The 18,740-nt window shown below is 42.1% G+C and overlaps 1 protein-coding gene across 1 annotated transcript in view; it reads right to left on the bottom strand.

The window, feature by feature from the left end:
* LOC115195645 (rho-associated protein kinase 2-like) overlaps positions 1–18,242 on the bottom strand; it is an 89,743-nt gene extending 71,501 nt beyond the window's left edge. Inside the window, exon 1 of the mRNA XM_029755727.1 lies at positions 17,804–18,242. Coding sequence (XP_029611587.1) covers positions 17,804–17,902 — 99 coding nt within the window. The 5' untranslated portion in view covers positions 17,903–18,242. The remainder of the gene's footprint in view (positions 1–17,803) is intronic.
* Between the last annotated feature and the right edge of the window lie 498 nt (positions 18,243–18,740).

Genomic DNA, 18,740 nt, shown 5'->3' with positions numbered 1-18,740 from the left:
ATTAATGACCTAAGGTTTATTATATTATAGTTAAGTCTATGATTTGATATTTGATAGAGCAGTCTGACTGAGCGGTGGTAGGCAGCAGCAGGCTCGTAATAGTCAAAGATATATGGTTTAGAGAGAAATAGTCAACGCGTCATAATTCCTGTAATAACTTGCGGCTGAAATTGAAAGGGGTTCCTTCGTTATTTTACTGTTCATGTCTTCCATAGAGAATATCTTGATCTACTTCAAATAAGGTCTGTGTTTTGTGCTTAAACCGCCTCGGCGTTTTGATACCCGTGTAAATCTCACGAGGTAACGTTTGTCAACATATTTTCATAAATCCACTCTACAAAAAAAATAATATTCGCTTATATTCATCAGAGTTATATCGTATGGATATCTACACAGTTATAAAATTGGCAAGGTGGTGTAAGCCTAAACCAAACACAGACCTTATTTTAAGTTCATCTAAAAATATCCTATGGAATAAATGAAGGAACCGCTTTTCAGATTTTGCTAGAATTGGGAATTGTGACTCGCACTTTGGTAGTCAATTCTTACCATGCCCATTATTAAAATAGGATTTCCTGCATATAGAAATTAGCTTTTGTTTTCAGCATTCATCACAGGTAACTTAAACTCAATTTTTATTATTCAAACAGTTGAGAGAATTTGTCTCCTAAGCAGACTCTTCAGTATCGTTGTCACTTCAGAGCTGTGTGTGTGTGTATATATACACATATTAAAAAGAAATCATAACAATAATCTGCCGATTAATCGTTATCGGATGTTTTGGTCCTCCAATAATCGGTATCGGCGTTGAAAAATCATAATCGGTCGACCTCTAGTAGATACGACTAATAAAACTTGAAACTTGGAGCACGAGACTTTTTCTTACAACCAACGTCAACCAACCACTCCAAGAGTAGACCCTCTGTTAGGTCAGGGGCCATATTTATCAAGCGTATCAGAGTAAGAGTGCTGAATATATGGATCAGGTCCCCCCATACATTTATTCTTGTTCATTGTGATCTAAAAGGCAAAACTGATCCTAAATCAGCCATCCTACTTTGAGATCCGTGATACATACACGCCCATAATGTATGATTCAGAATCTGTCTATGGAGTTTGCTAGCTAATCTTTCTTTTATAATCCCATAATGATCTAATCTGCCTAACAACAATCTGACTACATAGATAATCTGTTTTTTCCAAACCAGTTAAATACGCACATGGGCGTTATGGGGGAGGGATTGAAAGAGATTAAATGAGCAGAGTGGGTACATACCGTATGTACACCCCCACCTAAAAAGCATGTCAATCCAGCCTAGACATTTGTATGTGTATTCTTTAAAGGGCTTCATTTAGCACATTAGGTGTGCCCCAAACCCTGAGAACATCATAGAGATTAAGGCATCTGACCACTGCCTGAGGCTAAGGCAGGTTTCCCCAACTGGCGGTATACCCACCACATATATGAAGTTTCCATACTCTGCATTGTGCATGTAATAAAATGAAAAATGATTGAAGTGTTTTTGTTAAGAGAGGGATGTGATTTGAGAAGCATTAAGAAATAATTATTTTACCTAACATTGTACAGTGAGTAGTTACTGCCCGGAGTGAAGTCAGGAAGCATGCCAGCCTACCGGAACTGCCCCTTTCGAGCAAACTGTATAAATGATGGGTTAAGAAAAAAAAACACATTAGACCAGAAATACATGAAGCTGCACATGGTTTGAACTTTGAATCTTAAAATGAGGTGGAGACAATAAACTCACCCCCCGGACAATCACTGGTACGGCTGATAGTAAAGTATCTTCGAAAGCGATTTTAAGTTGGACCGTCCTGTTACTCTGCTCAAACTATTGATATGACTGGCTGGCCTATCTTCAAAGAAGCCTCTTCAAGAGCGAATGGAAGAAAAGTCAACTCTGTAGTTCTGTTCAGGACTACACGACAAGTCACCGGATACCGGACAACTGCAAAGAGGGACAACAATAGAAGACTTGTTGGAACCAGTTCGAACAATCAGAGCCTTACAAGCATGCTGCGAAGAAGGCCCAACCCCCTTTCCAAGGCTGCCCTGTTCACCAAGAGACCCCCGGCGAACCAAGGTATTTCACATAAATACATGAATGATTTCTTACTCAAAGCAGGCGGTGGTTTGTGTGCAAAGTATACGGTTACTGTAGGTGAGAGTAGTTTATATATATATACTACAGTACCACTGGTGGAAACATGTCTTTGTCTGTGCAGCTGTCCGACCCTTGGGGGAATAAACTTGGTTTGAGCCGTGAGTTTTACTCGGTTCATTTAGAACCTAACAATACATATTTTTTGGGGTTAAGTTTGGGGCAAATCCAACACAACACATCACGGAGTACCACTAATATTTTCAAGCATTGTGGTGGCTGCATCATGTTATGGTTATGCCTGTTATCGGCAAGGACTAGGGATTTCTTTGGTTAAAAATAATAGGAATGGATCTAAGCACGGGCAAAATCCTAGAGGAAAACCTGGTTCAGTCTGCTTTCCAACAGAAACTGGGAGACAAATTCCCCTTTCACCAGGACAATAACCACATGTACACTGGAGTTGCTTACCAAAATGACATTGAATGTTCTTGAGTGGTCTAGTTACAGTTTTGACTTAAGTCGGCTTAAAAATCTATGGCAAGACTTGAAAATGGCTGTCTTGCAATGATAACAACCAACATGACAAAGCTTTAAGAATTTTTTTAAAGAATAATGTGCAAATATTGTACAATCCAGGGGTGCAAAGCTCTTAGAGAGTTATCCAGAAAGACTCACAATTGTAATCGCTACAAAAGTCGATTCTAACATGTATTGACTGACCAGTGGAAGCTGTTGTGGGTAGGACGGCTCATAATTATGGCTGGAACGGTGAGAATGGAATGACATCAAACATATGGAAGCCATGTTTTTGGTGTATTTGATACCATTTCACTGATTCCGCTCCAGCCATTACCACGAGCCCATTCTCCCCAATTAAGGTGTCGCCAACCTCCTGTGATTGACTCAGGAGTGTGAATACTTATGTAAATTAGATACTATATTTCTGCATTTCATTTTCAATAAATTGTACCTTTTCTAAATACATGATTTGACTTTGTCATTATGGGGTATTGTGTAGATGACTGGAGAAAGACATTTATTGATTCCATTTTGAATGCAGGCTGTAACACAACAAAATGTGGAATAATTCAAGGTGTATGAATCCTTTCTGAAGGCACTGTATCTGAATAACAATAGATTATCATTGTAAAATAACAACTGTCTATTAATTTAGGTATGGTTGAATAGGTGTGGCTTAGCATAGCTGGGATAGCAACTAGCCTATAATGTAAAGTAAAATGCTTATAGTTGAATCCATGACAGATCAAGCTCTAGTAATCTCACAATAGTGCTTTAGTCTGAGGGTTTCTATGGGCCTTTTTCTAATGAAGTGGTTGAAGTGTTTTCATTACCCATTTAGGCAAATTGCTCATTAATACATTGGCGACAGCTACCTGTTTTACATCTCAGGTTGCCCACAAAAACCAGCATGGATAGAATGCAAGAATTTACTCATATTTGTCATATTCTATTAATTTTCATGTGCCAACATGTCGCCGCACAATCTATGCCATAGTGAAACTTGCACTCCTATAGATAATTTATTATCATTGGACGGTGTAACTTGCATCCAGCCAACCAGGAAAGCAAGGTGAGGCAATTTAGTCATTGTTAAGCAAATTTTTACTCCTGAACTTATTTAGGCTTGCCATAACAAAGGGGTTGAATACTTATTGACTCAAGACATTTCAGCTTTTCATTTTCATTAATTTTGAAAAACATAATTCCACTTTGACATTATGGGGTATTATGTGTAGGCCAATGACAAAAAAATCTCAATGCAATTAATTTTACATTCAGGTTGTAACACAACAAAATGTGGAAAAAGTCAAGGGGTGTGAATACTTTCTGAAGGCACTGAATGTGCTGGGTGTACCAAAACAAACTAGTTGCAGTAAACTGATGTTGTGGGTAAAATATGGATTTATTTTCGATGTCTGTGGATTTAGATCAGATGGCGATGCTGAGGAGGGCGCACGTCTTGCCAGTTCCAGCTCGACTTATGGCTATTTTTGCGTAAATTATTCATTTGTTTGCTCAGAATGTTTGTGCAATAATTTCCTACGACCGACAAACACTTCTGGATCATGAATCGGAAGCTACACACTCAGCCTTCTAGATTTGGAATACTACATTCGCTCCTTTGTTTCCCACAAGCAGGCTTACCTGTTGCTGCTGACCAAGCTGGTGACAAAGAAGAGGAAGGTAAGGGGGACTCCAAGCTAGGCTGAAAAGACGGGCTACACGGCCTCCTCTTCCTAGTATTCTGATGGTTAATGTCCAATCGCTGGAAAATAAACTTTGTGAACTCAGAGCAAGGCTTTAATCACAGAGGAACATCAGTGAACGCTGTGTCTGTTTTTACAGAGATATGGCTTACAGACAATACACTCGACTCTACTATTCAACAAGATGGCTTTTCCATCTTCTGTATGGATCGAACGGTGGCTTCTGGTAAGAGTAGGAGGAGGGATATGTCTCCTTATCAACCATTCTTCGTGTACCAAAGGTTGAAAACATCTCGAGCTCCTGTTCTCCCGACACTTAAATGCTGGCCCCACTATATGCCAAGGGAATTCACGTGTGTTATTATCACAGCTGTGTATATACTGTCACAAGCAAACACCAAGGTGGCACGCCGCGAACTGTACAAGCTCATTAGCCAGCTAGAATCCTCTCACCTGGAAGCAGTCTTTAGTGTCACGGGTGAATTTAAGCACATTTAAAACACATTTTTCCAAAATATCACCATAATGTATCAAGCCCCACAAGAGGAAGCAACGCGCTGGATCATGTATATACAAACATCTGTGACACATACAAAGCCATCCTCCTCCTCTGTTCCTACTCCAACTACAAGCAGCAATTTAAGACGGAGCTACCATCACTGAGAATAGTGAGGCGCTGGACATGAGGCTGACTCAATGGCACAACATTGTTTTGAGAATGCTGATTGGAATATGTTCAAAGATTCATCCACCCAGGACTAATCCAGGAATATAGGAATATACATCGTCAGTTACAGGCTTCATTAGGAAATGTGTTGATGTTGTACCCACAATAACAATCCGGACATACCCCAACCAAAAACCCTGGATGAACGGAGATATCCTTACCATGCCTGCAGCATTCAATGTCAGCAGAACGAAGCCTGATGACTCGGTGGCGTGCGATGCATACAAGGCAAGCAGGTACGAGCTCTGCAAATCCATCAGGGACGCAAAAAGACAATACAGACTCAAACTTGAATTGATGTTTGACAACTCAGACTCGCGTGTGGCAAGGTCTACAGACTATCACAGACTAGAAAGGCAAATCTAGCTGCGTGGTGCCCACCAGACAAATTCTATGTTTGCTTTGAGGCAGACAATACTGAGCCATCCAGGAAGACTCTCTCTGCTCCGGATGACCAGGTGATTTCAACTCTCCGAGGCTGACTTGAGGAAAACTCTCAAAAGAGTGAATACTCACAAAGCCCAGGCCCAGATGGCATCCCTGGCCACGTCCTCAGAGTGTGTTCTGACCAGCTGGCACACGTCTTCTCTGACATCTTCAACCTGTCCCTGTCCCAGGCTGTAGTCCCCACTTGCTTCAAGGAGACTACCATTGTCCCAGCACCCAAGAAAAACAAATTGTCATGCCCAAATGACTATAGTCCCATCGCACTTATGCTTCATCATGAAGTGCTTCGAGAGGATGGCAATGGCCCACATCAAGACCCGCATGCCAGGCACACTGGACCCACTCCAAATTGCCTACCACTCCAACAGATCCACGCAAAATTCCATTGCCATCGCAATTCACATGGTTGTAACACATCTGGACAAGAGGAACACCTATGTGAGAATGCTGTTCATTGACTACAGTTCAGCATTCAACACTATTGTTCCCTCCAAGCTCGACAACAAGCTCAGAGGCCTGGGCCTGGACATCACCCTCTGCAACTGATGGGCAAACCGCACGCTGTGAGGACTAGCAACAACACCTCCTCCACACTGACTCTTAACACAAAAGCCCCCCAGGGGTGTGTCCTCAGCCCCCTGCTGTACTCCCTGTTCACTCACGACTGCATGGCTTCTCACAACACCACCTCCATAATGTGCTGAATACACCACAGTTGTAGGCCTGATAACCAACAATGATGAGTCAGCCTATAGGGACGAGGTAAGTGAACTGACATTGTGGTGCCAGGACAACAACCTCTTCCTCAACGTCATAAAAACAAAGGAGCTGATTGTTGAGCTGATTGTTGACTTTGGGAAACAGAGGAAGGAACATGCCCTGATCCACATCAATGGGACTGTAGTGGAGGGAGTCAGCAGTTTTAAGTTTCTCAGCGTTCACATCACCAACTGATCCAAGATGCCGTAGCAGTCAGACGTCTTTTTTCTTCGTCTTGAATATGTCCCATGTATATATCTTTTTATATATATTTTTTTGCATATCTTTTATATTTTTCTAAACTTCAACTTCAAAATACTCTCCTGCAATCCGCCTCACCCAATGTGGTGTGGATCTGTCTCTTCTAAAGTATTATTATCCACCTCCAAACCGGTATTCCCCAACAGAAGCTAGCCAGCTAACTAGCTAATAGCCGGCTAACCACTGCTAGCGGTCATCAGCTAACCTTTAGCTCGGAAAGCTCTCGCCAGTCTGTACAACGCGATTCAAAACAAAGCATACCGGACCTATTCTCTCTCCATATTCCCAGTTTCCTACCGCAAGCTCTGAACCTTTTCACCCGGATCACCACAGCAAGTTTGCTGTAATCCGAGTGACTATTCCTGGTTTAACGTCACATCCCTGTCCAGAAGCTAGCACCAATTAGCCTGGAGTTAGCCCATGCTAGGCCCATATCCCGGCTAGCAGAAGAAGCACAACAGCCACTCCTGGGCTATAATACCCTTCCTCACCATCTTAAATAAGCATGCCCCTTTCAAAAAATGTAGAACCAGGAACAGATATAGCCCTTGGTTCTCTCCAGACCTGACTGCCCTTGACCAGCACAACATCCTGTGGCGTTCTGCATTAGCATCGAATAGCCCCCGTGATATGCAACTTTTCAGGGAAGTTAGGAACCAATATACACAGGCAGTTAGGAACGCTAAGGCTAGCATTTTCAAGCAGAATTTTGCATCCTGTAGCACAAACTCAAAAAAGTTCTGGGACACTAAAGTCCATGGAGAATAAGAGCACCTCCTCCCAGCTGCCCACTGCACTGAGGCTAGGAAACACTGTCACCACCAATAAATCCACTATAAATCCACAATAAGCATTTTTCTACAGCTGGCCATGCTTTCCACCTGGCTACCCCTACCCCGGTCAACAGCCCTGCCCTCCCCACAGCAACTCGCCCAAGCCTCCCCCATTTCTCCTTCACCAAAATAGCTGATGTTCTGAAAGAGCTGCAAAATCTTGACCCCTACAAATCAGCCAGGCTAGACAATCTGGACCCTCTCTTTCTAAAATGATCTGCCGAAATTGTTGCAACCCCTATCACTAGCCTGTTCAACCTCTCTTTCGTATCGTCTGAGATTCCCAAAGATTGGAAAGCTGCAGCGGTCATCCCCCTCTTCAAAGGGGGAGACACTCTAGACCCAAACTGTTACAGACCTATATCTATCCTACCCTGCCTTTCTAAGGTCTTCGAAAGCCAAGTTAACAAACAGATTACCGACCATTTCGAATCTCACCGTATCTTCTCCGCTATGCAATCTGGTTTCAGAGCTGGTCATGGGTGCACTTCAGCCACGCTCAAGGTCCTAAATGATATCATAACCGCCATCAATAAGAGACATTACTGTACAGCCGTATCCATCGACCTGGCCAAGGCTTTCAACTCTGTCAATCACCACATTCTTATTGGCAGACTCAACAGCCTTGGTTTCTCAAATGATTGCCTCGCCTGGTTTACCAACTACTTCTCTGATAGAGTTCAGTGTGTCAAATCGGAGGGCCTGTTGTCCAGACCTCTGGCAGTCTCTATTGGGGTGCCACAGGGTTCAATTCTCGGGCCGACACTCTTCTCTGTATACATCAATGATGTCGCTCTTGCTGCTGGTGATTCTCTGATCCACCTCTACGCAGACGACACCATTCTGTATACTTCTGGCCCATCGTAAGACACTGTGTTAACTAACCTCCAGACGAGCTTCAATGCCATACAACTCTCCTTCCGTGGCCTCCAACTGCTCTTAAATGCAAGTAAAACCAAATGCATGCTCTTCAACCAATCACTACCCGCACCTGCCCACCCATCCAGCATCACTACTCTGGACGGCTCTGACTTAGAATATGTGGATAACTACAAATACCTAGGTGTCTGGTTAGACTGTAAACGCTCCTTCCAGACTCACGTTAAGCATCTCCAATCCAAAATTAAATCTAGACTCTGTTTCCTATTTTGCAACAAAGCATCCTTCACTCATGCTGCCAAACATACCCTCGTAAAACTGACCATCCTACCGATCCTCGACTTCGGCGATGTCATTTATAAAATAGCCTCCAACACTCTACTCAACAAGAACTACCTCATCCCCATACTGTATTTATTTATCTTGCTCCTTTGCACCCCAGTATCTCTACTTGCACATTCATCTTCTGCACATCTACCATTCCAGTGTTTAATTGCTATATTGTAATTACTTCGCCACCATTGTCTATGTATTGCCTTTAACTCCCTTATCCTACCTCATTTGCACTCACTGTGTATAGACTTTTTCTTTTCCTTTTTTTCTACTGTATGTTTGTTTATTCCATGTGTAACTCTGTGTTGTGTATGTGTCGAACTGCTATGCTTTATCTTGGCCAGGTTGCAGTTGCAAATGAGAACTTGTTCTCAACTAGCCTGCCTGGTTAAATATATATATATATTTTTTTAAAAGGACATATCATGGCCAACAACACCACCACTCTTGTCAAGAGGGCGCAACAGCATCTCCACTTCCTAAGGTGGATGAAGAAATTTGGCATGCCACCCCGGGTCTTCTCCAAATACTACCACTGCACGATCGAGAGTGTCCTGATTAGTCGCATCACAATCTGGTACAGGAATTGCTCTGTCCACGACCACAGACCAGTACATCACTGGGACTGTGCATCCCACCCATATCGGAGCATGAGGTCTGATACCAACAGGCTCAGAGACAGTTGAACACTTGAACTGGACTGACCACCTGCTCTGATTCTCCGCACCTTAGCACACATGCACTCACTCACACACACAAACACATACACACCTATAAACACACACATATACATTCATGCTACACACACACACCACAACTGCTGCTACCAGACTCTTATTATGATTGCTAAATACTGCACAATTTAAACACTTGCCCAAATCCCCCCTTCCCCAAAACACGTGTAAATATTGGACTATACATTGTGCCTTCCAGTATTTTACTTACGCAACATTTTTTATTCTATTGAGCCATTTACTTTATGTTTTTATTCTTATCGTTTATAATTTCTTATTGTTGTTGCATTGTCGAGAAGGAACCTGCAAGTAAGCATTTCGTTGAACGGTGTATACTATGTGTATCCTGTAGATACTAGAGGTCGACCGATTAATCGGAATGGCCGATTAATTAGGGCCGATTTCAAGTTTTCATAACAATCGGTAATCGGTATTTTTGGCCACCGATTTGCCAATTTTCTTTTTTTCTTATGTTTATTTTTTTAACCTTTATTTAACTAGGCAAGTCAGTTAAGAACACATTCTTATTTTCAATGACGGCCTAGGAACGGTGGGTTAACTGCCTTGTTCAGGGGCAGAACGACAGATTTTTACCTTGTCAGCTTGGGGATGCAACCTTACGTTAACTAGCCCAACGCTCTAACCACCTGCTTTACGTTGCCAAGGTAAGTTGCTAGCTAGCATTAAACTTATCTTATAAAAAAACAATCAATCAATCATAAACACTAGTTAACTACACATGGTTGATGATATTACTGGTTTATCTAGCCTGTCCTGCTTTGCATATAATCGATGTGGTGCGCATTCACGAAAAAGGACTGTCTTTGCTCCGACGTGTACCTAACCATAAACATCAATGTCTTTCTTAAAATCAATACACAAGTACATATTTTTAAACCTGAATATTTAGTTAATATTGCCTGCTAACATGAATTTCTTTTAACTAGGGAAAATGTGTCACTTCTCTTGCAAACAGAGTCAGGGTATATGCAGCAGTTTGGGCCGCCTGGCTTGTTGCGAACTGTGAAGAGTATTTCTTCCTAACAAAGACAGCCGACTTCGCCAAACGGGGATGATTTAACAAAAGCGCATTTGCGAAAAAAAGCACAATCGTTGCACGACTGTACCTAACCATAAACATCCATGCCTTTCTTAAAATCTATACACAGAACTATATATTTTTAAACCTGCATATTTAGCTAAAAGAAATCCAGGTTAGCAGGCAATATTAACCAGGTGAAATTGTGTCAGTTCTCTTGCGTTTGTTGCACGCAGAATCAGGGTATACAGAATCTGTCTCGTTGCGAACTAATTTGCTAGAATTGTACGGAACTATGAAATAATATTGTAGGTTGTGCGATGTAACAGGAATATTTAAACTTATGGATGCCACCCATTAGATAAAATACGGAACGGTTCCGTATGTCACTGAAAGAATAATGTTTTCGAGATGATAGTTTCCGGATTTGACCATATTAATGACCTAAGGTTTATTATATTATAGTTAAGTCTATGATTTGATATTTGATAGAGCAGTCTGACTGAGCGGTGGTAGGCAGCAGCAGGCTCGTAATAGTCAAAGATATATGGTTTAGAGAGAAATAGTCAACGCGTCATAATTCCTGTAATAACTTGCGGCTGAAATTGAAAGGGGTTCCTTCGTTATTTTACTGTTCATGTCTTCCATAGAGAATATCTTGATCTACTTCAAATAAGGTCTGTGTTTTGTGCTTAAACCGCCTCGGCGTTTTGATACCCGTGTAAATCTCACGAGGTAACGTTTGTCAACATATTTTCATAAATCCACTCTACAAAAAAAATAATATTCGCTTATATTCATCAGAGTTATATCGTATGGATATCTACACAGTTATAAAATTGGCAAGGTGGTGTAAGCCTAAACCAAACACAGACCTTATTTTAAGTTCATCTAAAAATATCCTATGGAATAAATGAAGGAACCGCTTTTCAGATTTTGCTAGAATTGGGAATTGTGACTCGCACTTTGGTAGTCAATTCTTACCATGCCCATTATTAAAATAGGATTTCCTGCATATAGAAATTAGCTTTTGTTTTCAGCATTCATCACAGGTAACTTAAACTCAATTTTTATTATTCAAACAGTTGAGAGAATTTGTCTCCTAAGCAGACTCTTCAGTATCGTTGTCACTTCAGAGCTGTGTGTGTGTGTATATATACACATATTAAAAAGAAATCATAACAATAATCTGCCGATTAATCGTTATCGGATGTTTTGGTCCTCCAATAATCGGTATCGGCGTTGAAAAATCATAATCGGTCGACCTCTAGTAGATACGACTAATAAAACTTGAAACTTGGAGCACGAGACTTTTTCTTACAACCAACGTCAACCAACCACTCCAAGAGTAGACCCTCTGTTAGGTCAGGGGCCATATTTATCAAGCGTATCAGAGTAAGAGTGCTGAATATATGGATCAGGTCCCCCCATACATTTATTCTTGTTCATTGTGATCTAAAAGGCAAAACTGATCCTAAATCAGCCATCCTACTTTGAGATCCGTGATACATACACGCCCATAATGTATGATTCAGAATCTGTCTATGGAGTTTGCTAGCTAATCTTTCTTTTATAATCCCATAATGATCTAATCTGCCTAACAACAATCTGACTACATAGATAATCTGTTTTTTCCAAACCAGTTAAATACGCACATGGGCGTTATGGGGGAGGGATTGAAAGAGATTAAATGAGCAGAGTGGGTACATACCGTATGTACACCCCCACCTAAAAAGCATGTCAATCCAGCCTAGACATTTGTATGTGTATTCTTTAAAGGGCTTCATTTAGCACATTAGGTGTGCCCCAAACCCTGAGAACATCATAGAGATTAAGGCATCTGACCACTGCCTGAGGCTAAGGCAGGTTTCCCCAACTGGCGGTATACCCACCACATATATGAAGTTTCCATACTCTGCATTGTGCATGTAATAAAATGAAAAATGATTGAAGTGTTTTTGTTAAGAGAGGGATGTGATTTGAGAAGCATTAAGAAATAATTATTTTACCTAACATTGTACAGTGAGTAGTTACTGCCCGGAGTGAAGTCAGGAAGCATGCCAGCCTACCGGAACTGCCCCTTTCGAGCAAACTGTATAAATGATGGGTTAAGAAAAAAAAACACATTAGACCAGAAATACATGAAGCTGCACATGGTTTGAACTTTGAATCTTAAAATGAGGTGGAGACAATAAACTCACCCCCCGGACAATCACTGGTACGGCTGATAGTAAAGTATCTTCGAAAGCGATTTTAAGTTGGACCGTCCTGTTACTCTGCTCAAACTATTGATATGACTGGCTGGCCTATCTTCAAAGAAGCCTCTTCAAGAGCGAATGGAAGAAAAGTCAACTCTGTAGTTCTGTTCAGGACTACACGACAAGTCACCGGATACCGGACAACTGCAAAGAGGGACAACAATAGAAGACTTGTTGGAACCAGTTCGAACAATCAGAGCCTTACAAGCATGCTGCGAAGAAGGCCCAACCCCCTTTCCAAGGCTGCCCTGTTCACCAAGAGACCCCCGGCGAACCAAGGTATTTCACATAAATACATGAATGATTTCTTACTCAAAGCAGGCGGTGGTTTGTGTGCAAAGTATACGGTTACTGTAGGTGAGAGTAGTTTTTGAACGTGCCAATGTTAAGTGTCTCTGTCCCGCTCTCTCCATCTCTTCTTTCACAAGCATCAATGTTGTTGTAATTCCGCTAGGGACCTGTTTTCAGCAAATTAGGTCTCCAGTCAATAACCGGTGCAGCACTCTGTATGTTTATCCTATGTTGCCATTTAATTAACTAGTAAACAATTAAACCAATTTGTGTTGTACTAAATCATAAGTAAGATGTGGGTGTTTGCAGATGCAAGGAGGTTACGACTGTTCAGAATGATGATATGATACCAGGTTATGATTAATACGTTGACTGTTTATATACAGTTGAAGCCGGAAGTTTACATACACTTAGGTTGGAGTCATTAAAAATTGTTTTTCAACCACTCCACACATTTCTTGTTAACAAACTATAGTTTTGGCAAGTCGGTTAGGACATTATGTCAGTTAGCCTATCAGAAGCTTCTAAAGCCATGACATAATTTTCTGGAATTTTCCAAGCTGTTTAATGACTCCAGCCTAAGTGCATGTAAACTTCCGACTTAAACTGTAAGTATTCCAACCCTTTGCTATGAGACTCGAAATTGAGCTCAGGCGCATCCTGTTTCCATTGATCATCCTTGAGATGTTTCTACAACTTGATTGGACTCCACCTGTGGTAAATTCAATTGATTAGACATGATTTGGAAAGGCACACGCCTGTCTATATAAGGTCCCACAGTTGACATGTCAGTGCATGTCAGACCAAAAAACAAGCCATGAGGTCGAAGGAATTGTCCGTAGAGATCCGAGACACGACTGTGTCAAGGCACAGATCTGGGGAAGGGTACCAAAAAATGTCTGCATCATTGAAGATCCCCCAAAAAACATTGGCCTCCATTATTCTTAAATGGAAGAAGTTTGGAACCACCAAGAGTCTTCCTAGAGCTGGCCGCCCGGCCAAACTGAGCAATCGAGAGAGAAGGTCAGGGAAGTGACCATGAACTCAATGGTCTGACAGAGACCCAGAGTTCCTCTGTGGAGATGAGATAACTTTTCAGAAGGACAACCATCTCGGCATCACTCCACCAATCAGGCCTTTATGGTAGTGGCCAGACGGAAGCCACTCCTCAGTAACAGGCACATGATGATAGCATGCTTGGAGTTTGCCAAAAGGCACCTAAAGACTCTAAGACCATGAGAAACAAGATTTTCTGGTCTGATGAAACAAAAATTGGACTTTTTGAGCCTGAATGCCAAGAGTCACATCTGGAGGAAACCTGCACCATCCCTACTAATCAGGATCAAGGGAAAGATGATCGGAGCAAAGTACAGAAATCAGGTTCAAGTTCAGGCTCTGGCCGGACCACTCAAGGAAATTCAGAGACTTGTCCCGAAGGCTCTCCTGTGTTGTCTGTGGACTTAGGGTTGTTGTCTTGTTGGAAAGTGAACCTTTGCCCCAGTCTGAGGTCCTGAGCGCTTTGGAGCAGGTTTTCATCAAGGATCTCTCTGTACTTTGCTCCGTTCATATTTCCCTCGATCCTGACTAGTCTCCCAGTCCCTGCCGCTGAAAAACATCCACACCGCATGATGCTGCCACCACCCTGCTTCACCTTTAGGATGGTGCCAGGTTTCCTCCAGGTGTGACACTTGGCATTCAGGCCAAAGAGTTCAATCTTGGTGGACTTGGAGTTTTACCAAATAGGGCTATCTTCTTTATACCACCCCTACCTTGTCACAACACAACTGAAGTAAAGAAATTCCACAAATGAACTTTTAACAAGGCACACCTGTTAATTGAAATATATTCCAGTTGACTACCTCATGAAGCTGGTTGAGAGAATACCAAGAGTGTGCAAAGCTGTCATCAAGGCAAAGGGTGGCTCCTTTGAAGAATCTCAAATATTTGTTTAACACTTTTTTGGTTACTACAGGATTCTATATGTGTTATTTCATAGTTTTGATGTATTCACTATTAATCCACAATGTAAACTCAGGAAAAAAAGAAACTTCCTCTCACTGTCAACTGCGTTTATTTTCAGCAAACTTAACATGTGTAAATATTTGCATGAACATAACAAGAGTGATCAACTGAGACATAAACTGAACAAGGTCCACAGACATGTGACTAACAGAAATTGAATAAAAGTAACAGTCAGTATCTGGTGTGTCCACAGCTGTATTAAGTACTGCAGTGCATCTCCTCCTCATGGACTGCACCATATTTGCCACTTCTTGCTGTGAGATGTTACTCCATTTTTTCCACCAAGGCACCTGCAAGTTCCTGGAAATTTCTGGGGGGGAATGGCCCTAGCCATCACCCTCCGATCCAACAGGTCCCAGACGTGCTCAATGGGATTAAGATCCGGGCTCTCTGCTGGCCATGGCAGAACACTGACATTCCTGTCTTGCGGGAAATCATGCACAGAACGAGCAGTATGGCTGGTGGCATTGTCATGCTGGAGGGTCATGTAAGGATGAGCCCGCAGGAAGGGTACCACATGAGGGAGGAGGTTGTCTTCCCTGTAACGCACAGCGTTGAGATTGCCTGCAATTACAACAAGCTCAGTCCGATGATGCTGTGACACACCGCCCCAGACCATGATGGACCCTCCACCTCCAAATCGATCCCGCTCCAGAGTACAGGCCTCGGTGTAAGGCTCATTCCTTCGACAATAAACGTGAATCCGACCATCACCCCTGGTGAGACAAAACCGCGGCTGGTCAGTGAAGAGCACTTTTTGCCAGTCCTGTCTGGTCCAGCGACAGTGGGTTTGTGCCCACAGGGTGACGTTGTTGCCAGTGATGTCTGGTGAGGACCTGCCTTACAACAGGCCTACAAGCCCTCAGTCCAGCCTCTCTCAGCCTATTGCAGACAGTCTGAGCACTGATGGAGGGATTGTGCGTTCCTGGTGTAACTCGGGCAGTTGCTGTTGCCATCCTGTACCTGTCCCACAGGTGTTATGTTTGGATGTACCGATCCTGTGCAGGTGTTGTTACACGTGGTCTGCCACTGCGAGGACGATCAGCTGTCCATCCTGTCTCCCTGTAGCGCTGTCTTAGGCATCTCACAGTATGGACATTGCAATTTATTGCCCTGGCCAAATCTGCAGTCCTCATGCCTCCTTGCAGCATGCCTAAGGCACCTTCACGCAGATGAGCAGGGACCCTGGGAATCTTTCTTTTGGTGTATTTCAGAGTCAATAGAAAGGCCTCTTTAGTGTCCTAAGTTTTCATAACTGTGACCTTAATTTTCTACCATCTGTAAGCTGTTAGTATCTTCACGACCGTTCCACAGGTGCATGTTCATTAATTGTTTATGGTTCATTGAACAAGCATGGGAAACAGTCTTTAAACCCTTTACAATGAAGAAACGGGTTGAAAAAGGGAAGTTTCTTTTTTTGCTGAGTTTAGAAAACAGTAAAAATAAAGAAAACCCTTGAATGAGTAGGTCTGTCCAAACTTTTTACTGGTAATGTATGTGTGTATATAAATAATTTGTATTTATGTTCCGACCCTCGAAATCGGCCCGGCTAAATCTAGGTGATGATCCCTGGGCTATGGGGTGTGTGCTGAGATTTAGTCAAATGAATGCACTGATAACAGGCTAGAACAAAAACCAAGTGAGTCCCCTATCGCCTGATTTATCAGCTAACAACATGCTGCCATGTTTGTTGTTAGTAGCATACTGTAGTTTCAATGAGCTCCACCCACACAAGGTGGCATTCAGCAATATGATAGTGCATTCCTAAATGTCTGCCAGCCAGGTCACAAGGGGCTTGTCCAAGCAGAGGAGAGGTAGCTGGTCATGGCTACAAGAGATCCAGCTTTTGTCAAATTAACGTCTGATTTGATATTTAGTAGCAGGTTAGGAGAATTTACGGAGCAGGTTATGAGAATTAATGTAGCAGGTTAGGATAATTCGGTTATGGTTAGGAAAAGGATTAAGGTTAGGATTAGCAACAATAAACAAAAAAACGTTGATTTAATTTGACAAAAGCTGGATCTCTTCTAGCCATAACCAAGGTAGCTAGCTGTCAGGGAGACCAACATGAGTGTTTACCCAGCTCTTGCTCTTATCTAACAGCTGAGCCTACTACATGGTGACTTAGCAAATACTCTTTGAGCTGTCTTTATCTGTGTCTCAGATGTGGCCCATAGAGGTAGCCTATACATGATGCAATGCAGCGCTTCCCTTTCTTAGGACGTTTTCACACATAGTTTTGAGCTATAGTTTGAATCTTGAGTTCGACTATTTTCATTTGGTTCGGTTGGTTTAACATTGCGAAATGTCAAAATAACAACAATTTCGAAACAAAACCACGTGTCCATGCAAGTAATTTGTTCATTGAACAAAAATACTCACTTTAAATCCATTTATGATTATCATGAAGCGTCACTTCTGTGTCCCAATTTTCATTTTACATTCACTTTGGTCTTCCAACATGCGGGAGCAAACAGCGCAATAGTCACTCTAACTGCGACGTGAATAGGCTATATCGAGTAGCCTATATCTCCGGTATAGCCCTAGTCTCCCCTAATCTCTAAATTCCCTGAGTATCCAAAATAAAATTCCCAAGTGAATATCACCATCTCATAGATTATCTGATCAAACGTCCATTCTATAGCTAGTTAGCTATGGAGATAGCAATTTGATTACTCTGATAAGGGTCCCGTGTGGCTACATTTGTAGATCAATGAGCTTGCAGCACCAGGGTTGGGGGTTCGATTCCCACGGCGGACCAATATTAAAATGTATGCTACTGTAAATTGCTCTGGATAAGAGCGTCAGCTAAATTTACACATAAAAAGCCAAGCTACTCTCTTTGACATATGTATTGTTACAACCTTACCAGTAAACTCTCCAAGTTTAACGCTGACTTCGGGTCTCTGATCATGAATTCCAACTTTTTCAGCCGGCTGTCCAGCCTTTTCTCCGCTCCCGACGACATGATAACAATTTTGTGAATCCAGATCCGTTAATGGTATGTGATGGCAAACTGAAATGTTCGGACAACAAACTTGTCAATACCTGCCGTGGCCCTTTAAAACGCGGGCGGGCAGCGCTCCAGACAACTCAATAATTTTACTGCAGGTTGTTTGAATGAGCAATAAAAACTGACAGCTCCACTGAACACGCGCTGTTTTGACGGTATAAACGGGTTAATAATTCTCAACGTATTATTCGGCATTAAAGTTGGTTTTCAAACTCAAATCCTGACAGAATCTCCCCGAGTAGAATTCACTCATTCATTTGGTGGTGTTTATCATATGACAGTGTCGACTGCTGCAACCTTGTTGAACTCCTGAACTCTGCTCAGCATGACTCAACTATTATCTTGGTGTAAATGCAAAGTTTCTTAATTGACAGGAATTCCTCTCCTCTTATCTCATTGATTGATTTTACCGTCACAGCTCATACTCGCCATAACTTTCAATAGTTTTGGAACGCTCATGTGTACCATAAAGCACGGACAAATCCCAATGTCTTCTGCATGTCTTTTATTGGGGTCCTGATTTAGACGTCTATGTTTGGTTCAGATTTGGTATGGCCCGCACAGGTCTATATTTGCCATATATCACAAACCCCCAAAGTGCCTTACTGTTATTATAAACATTATAAGCAGTAAAAATACATGTTTTGTCATACCTGTGGTATATGGACTGATATACCATGGCTGTCAGCCAATCAGCATTCAGGGCTTGAACCAGCCAGTTTACAATACAGTGTAATGTACTGTCTTGTAACCTACTTTACTCTGATGTACTCTACTCTGCTGAACTAAACTG

Source organism: Salmo trutta, chromosome 1 (genome assembly GCF_901001165.1).
Source record: "Salmo trutta chromosome 1, fSalTru1.1, whole genome shotgun sequence".
In the NCBI taxonomy this organism is placed as follows: Eukaryota; Metazoa; Chordata; class Actinopteri; order Salmoniformes; family Salmonidae; genus Salmo; species Salmo trutta.
Note: the sequence above shows the minus strand (reverse complement) of the source record. Positions and strands in the feature narration are given on the sequence as shown.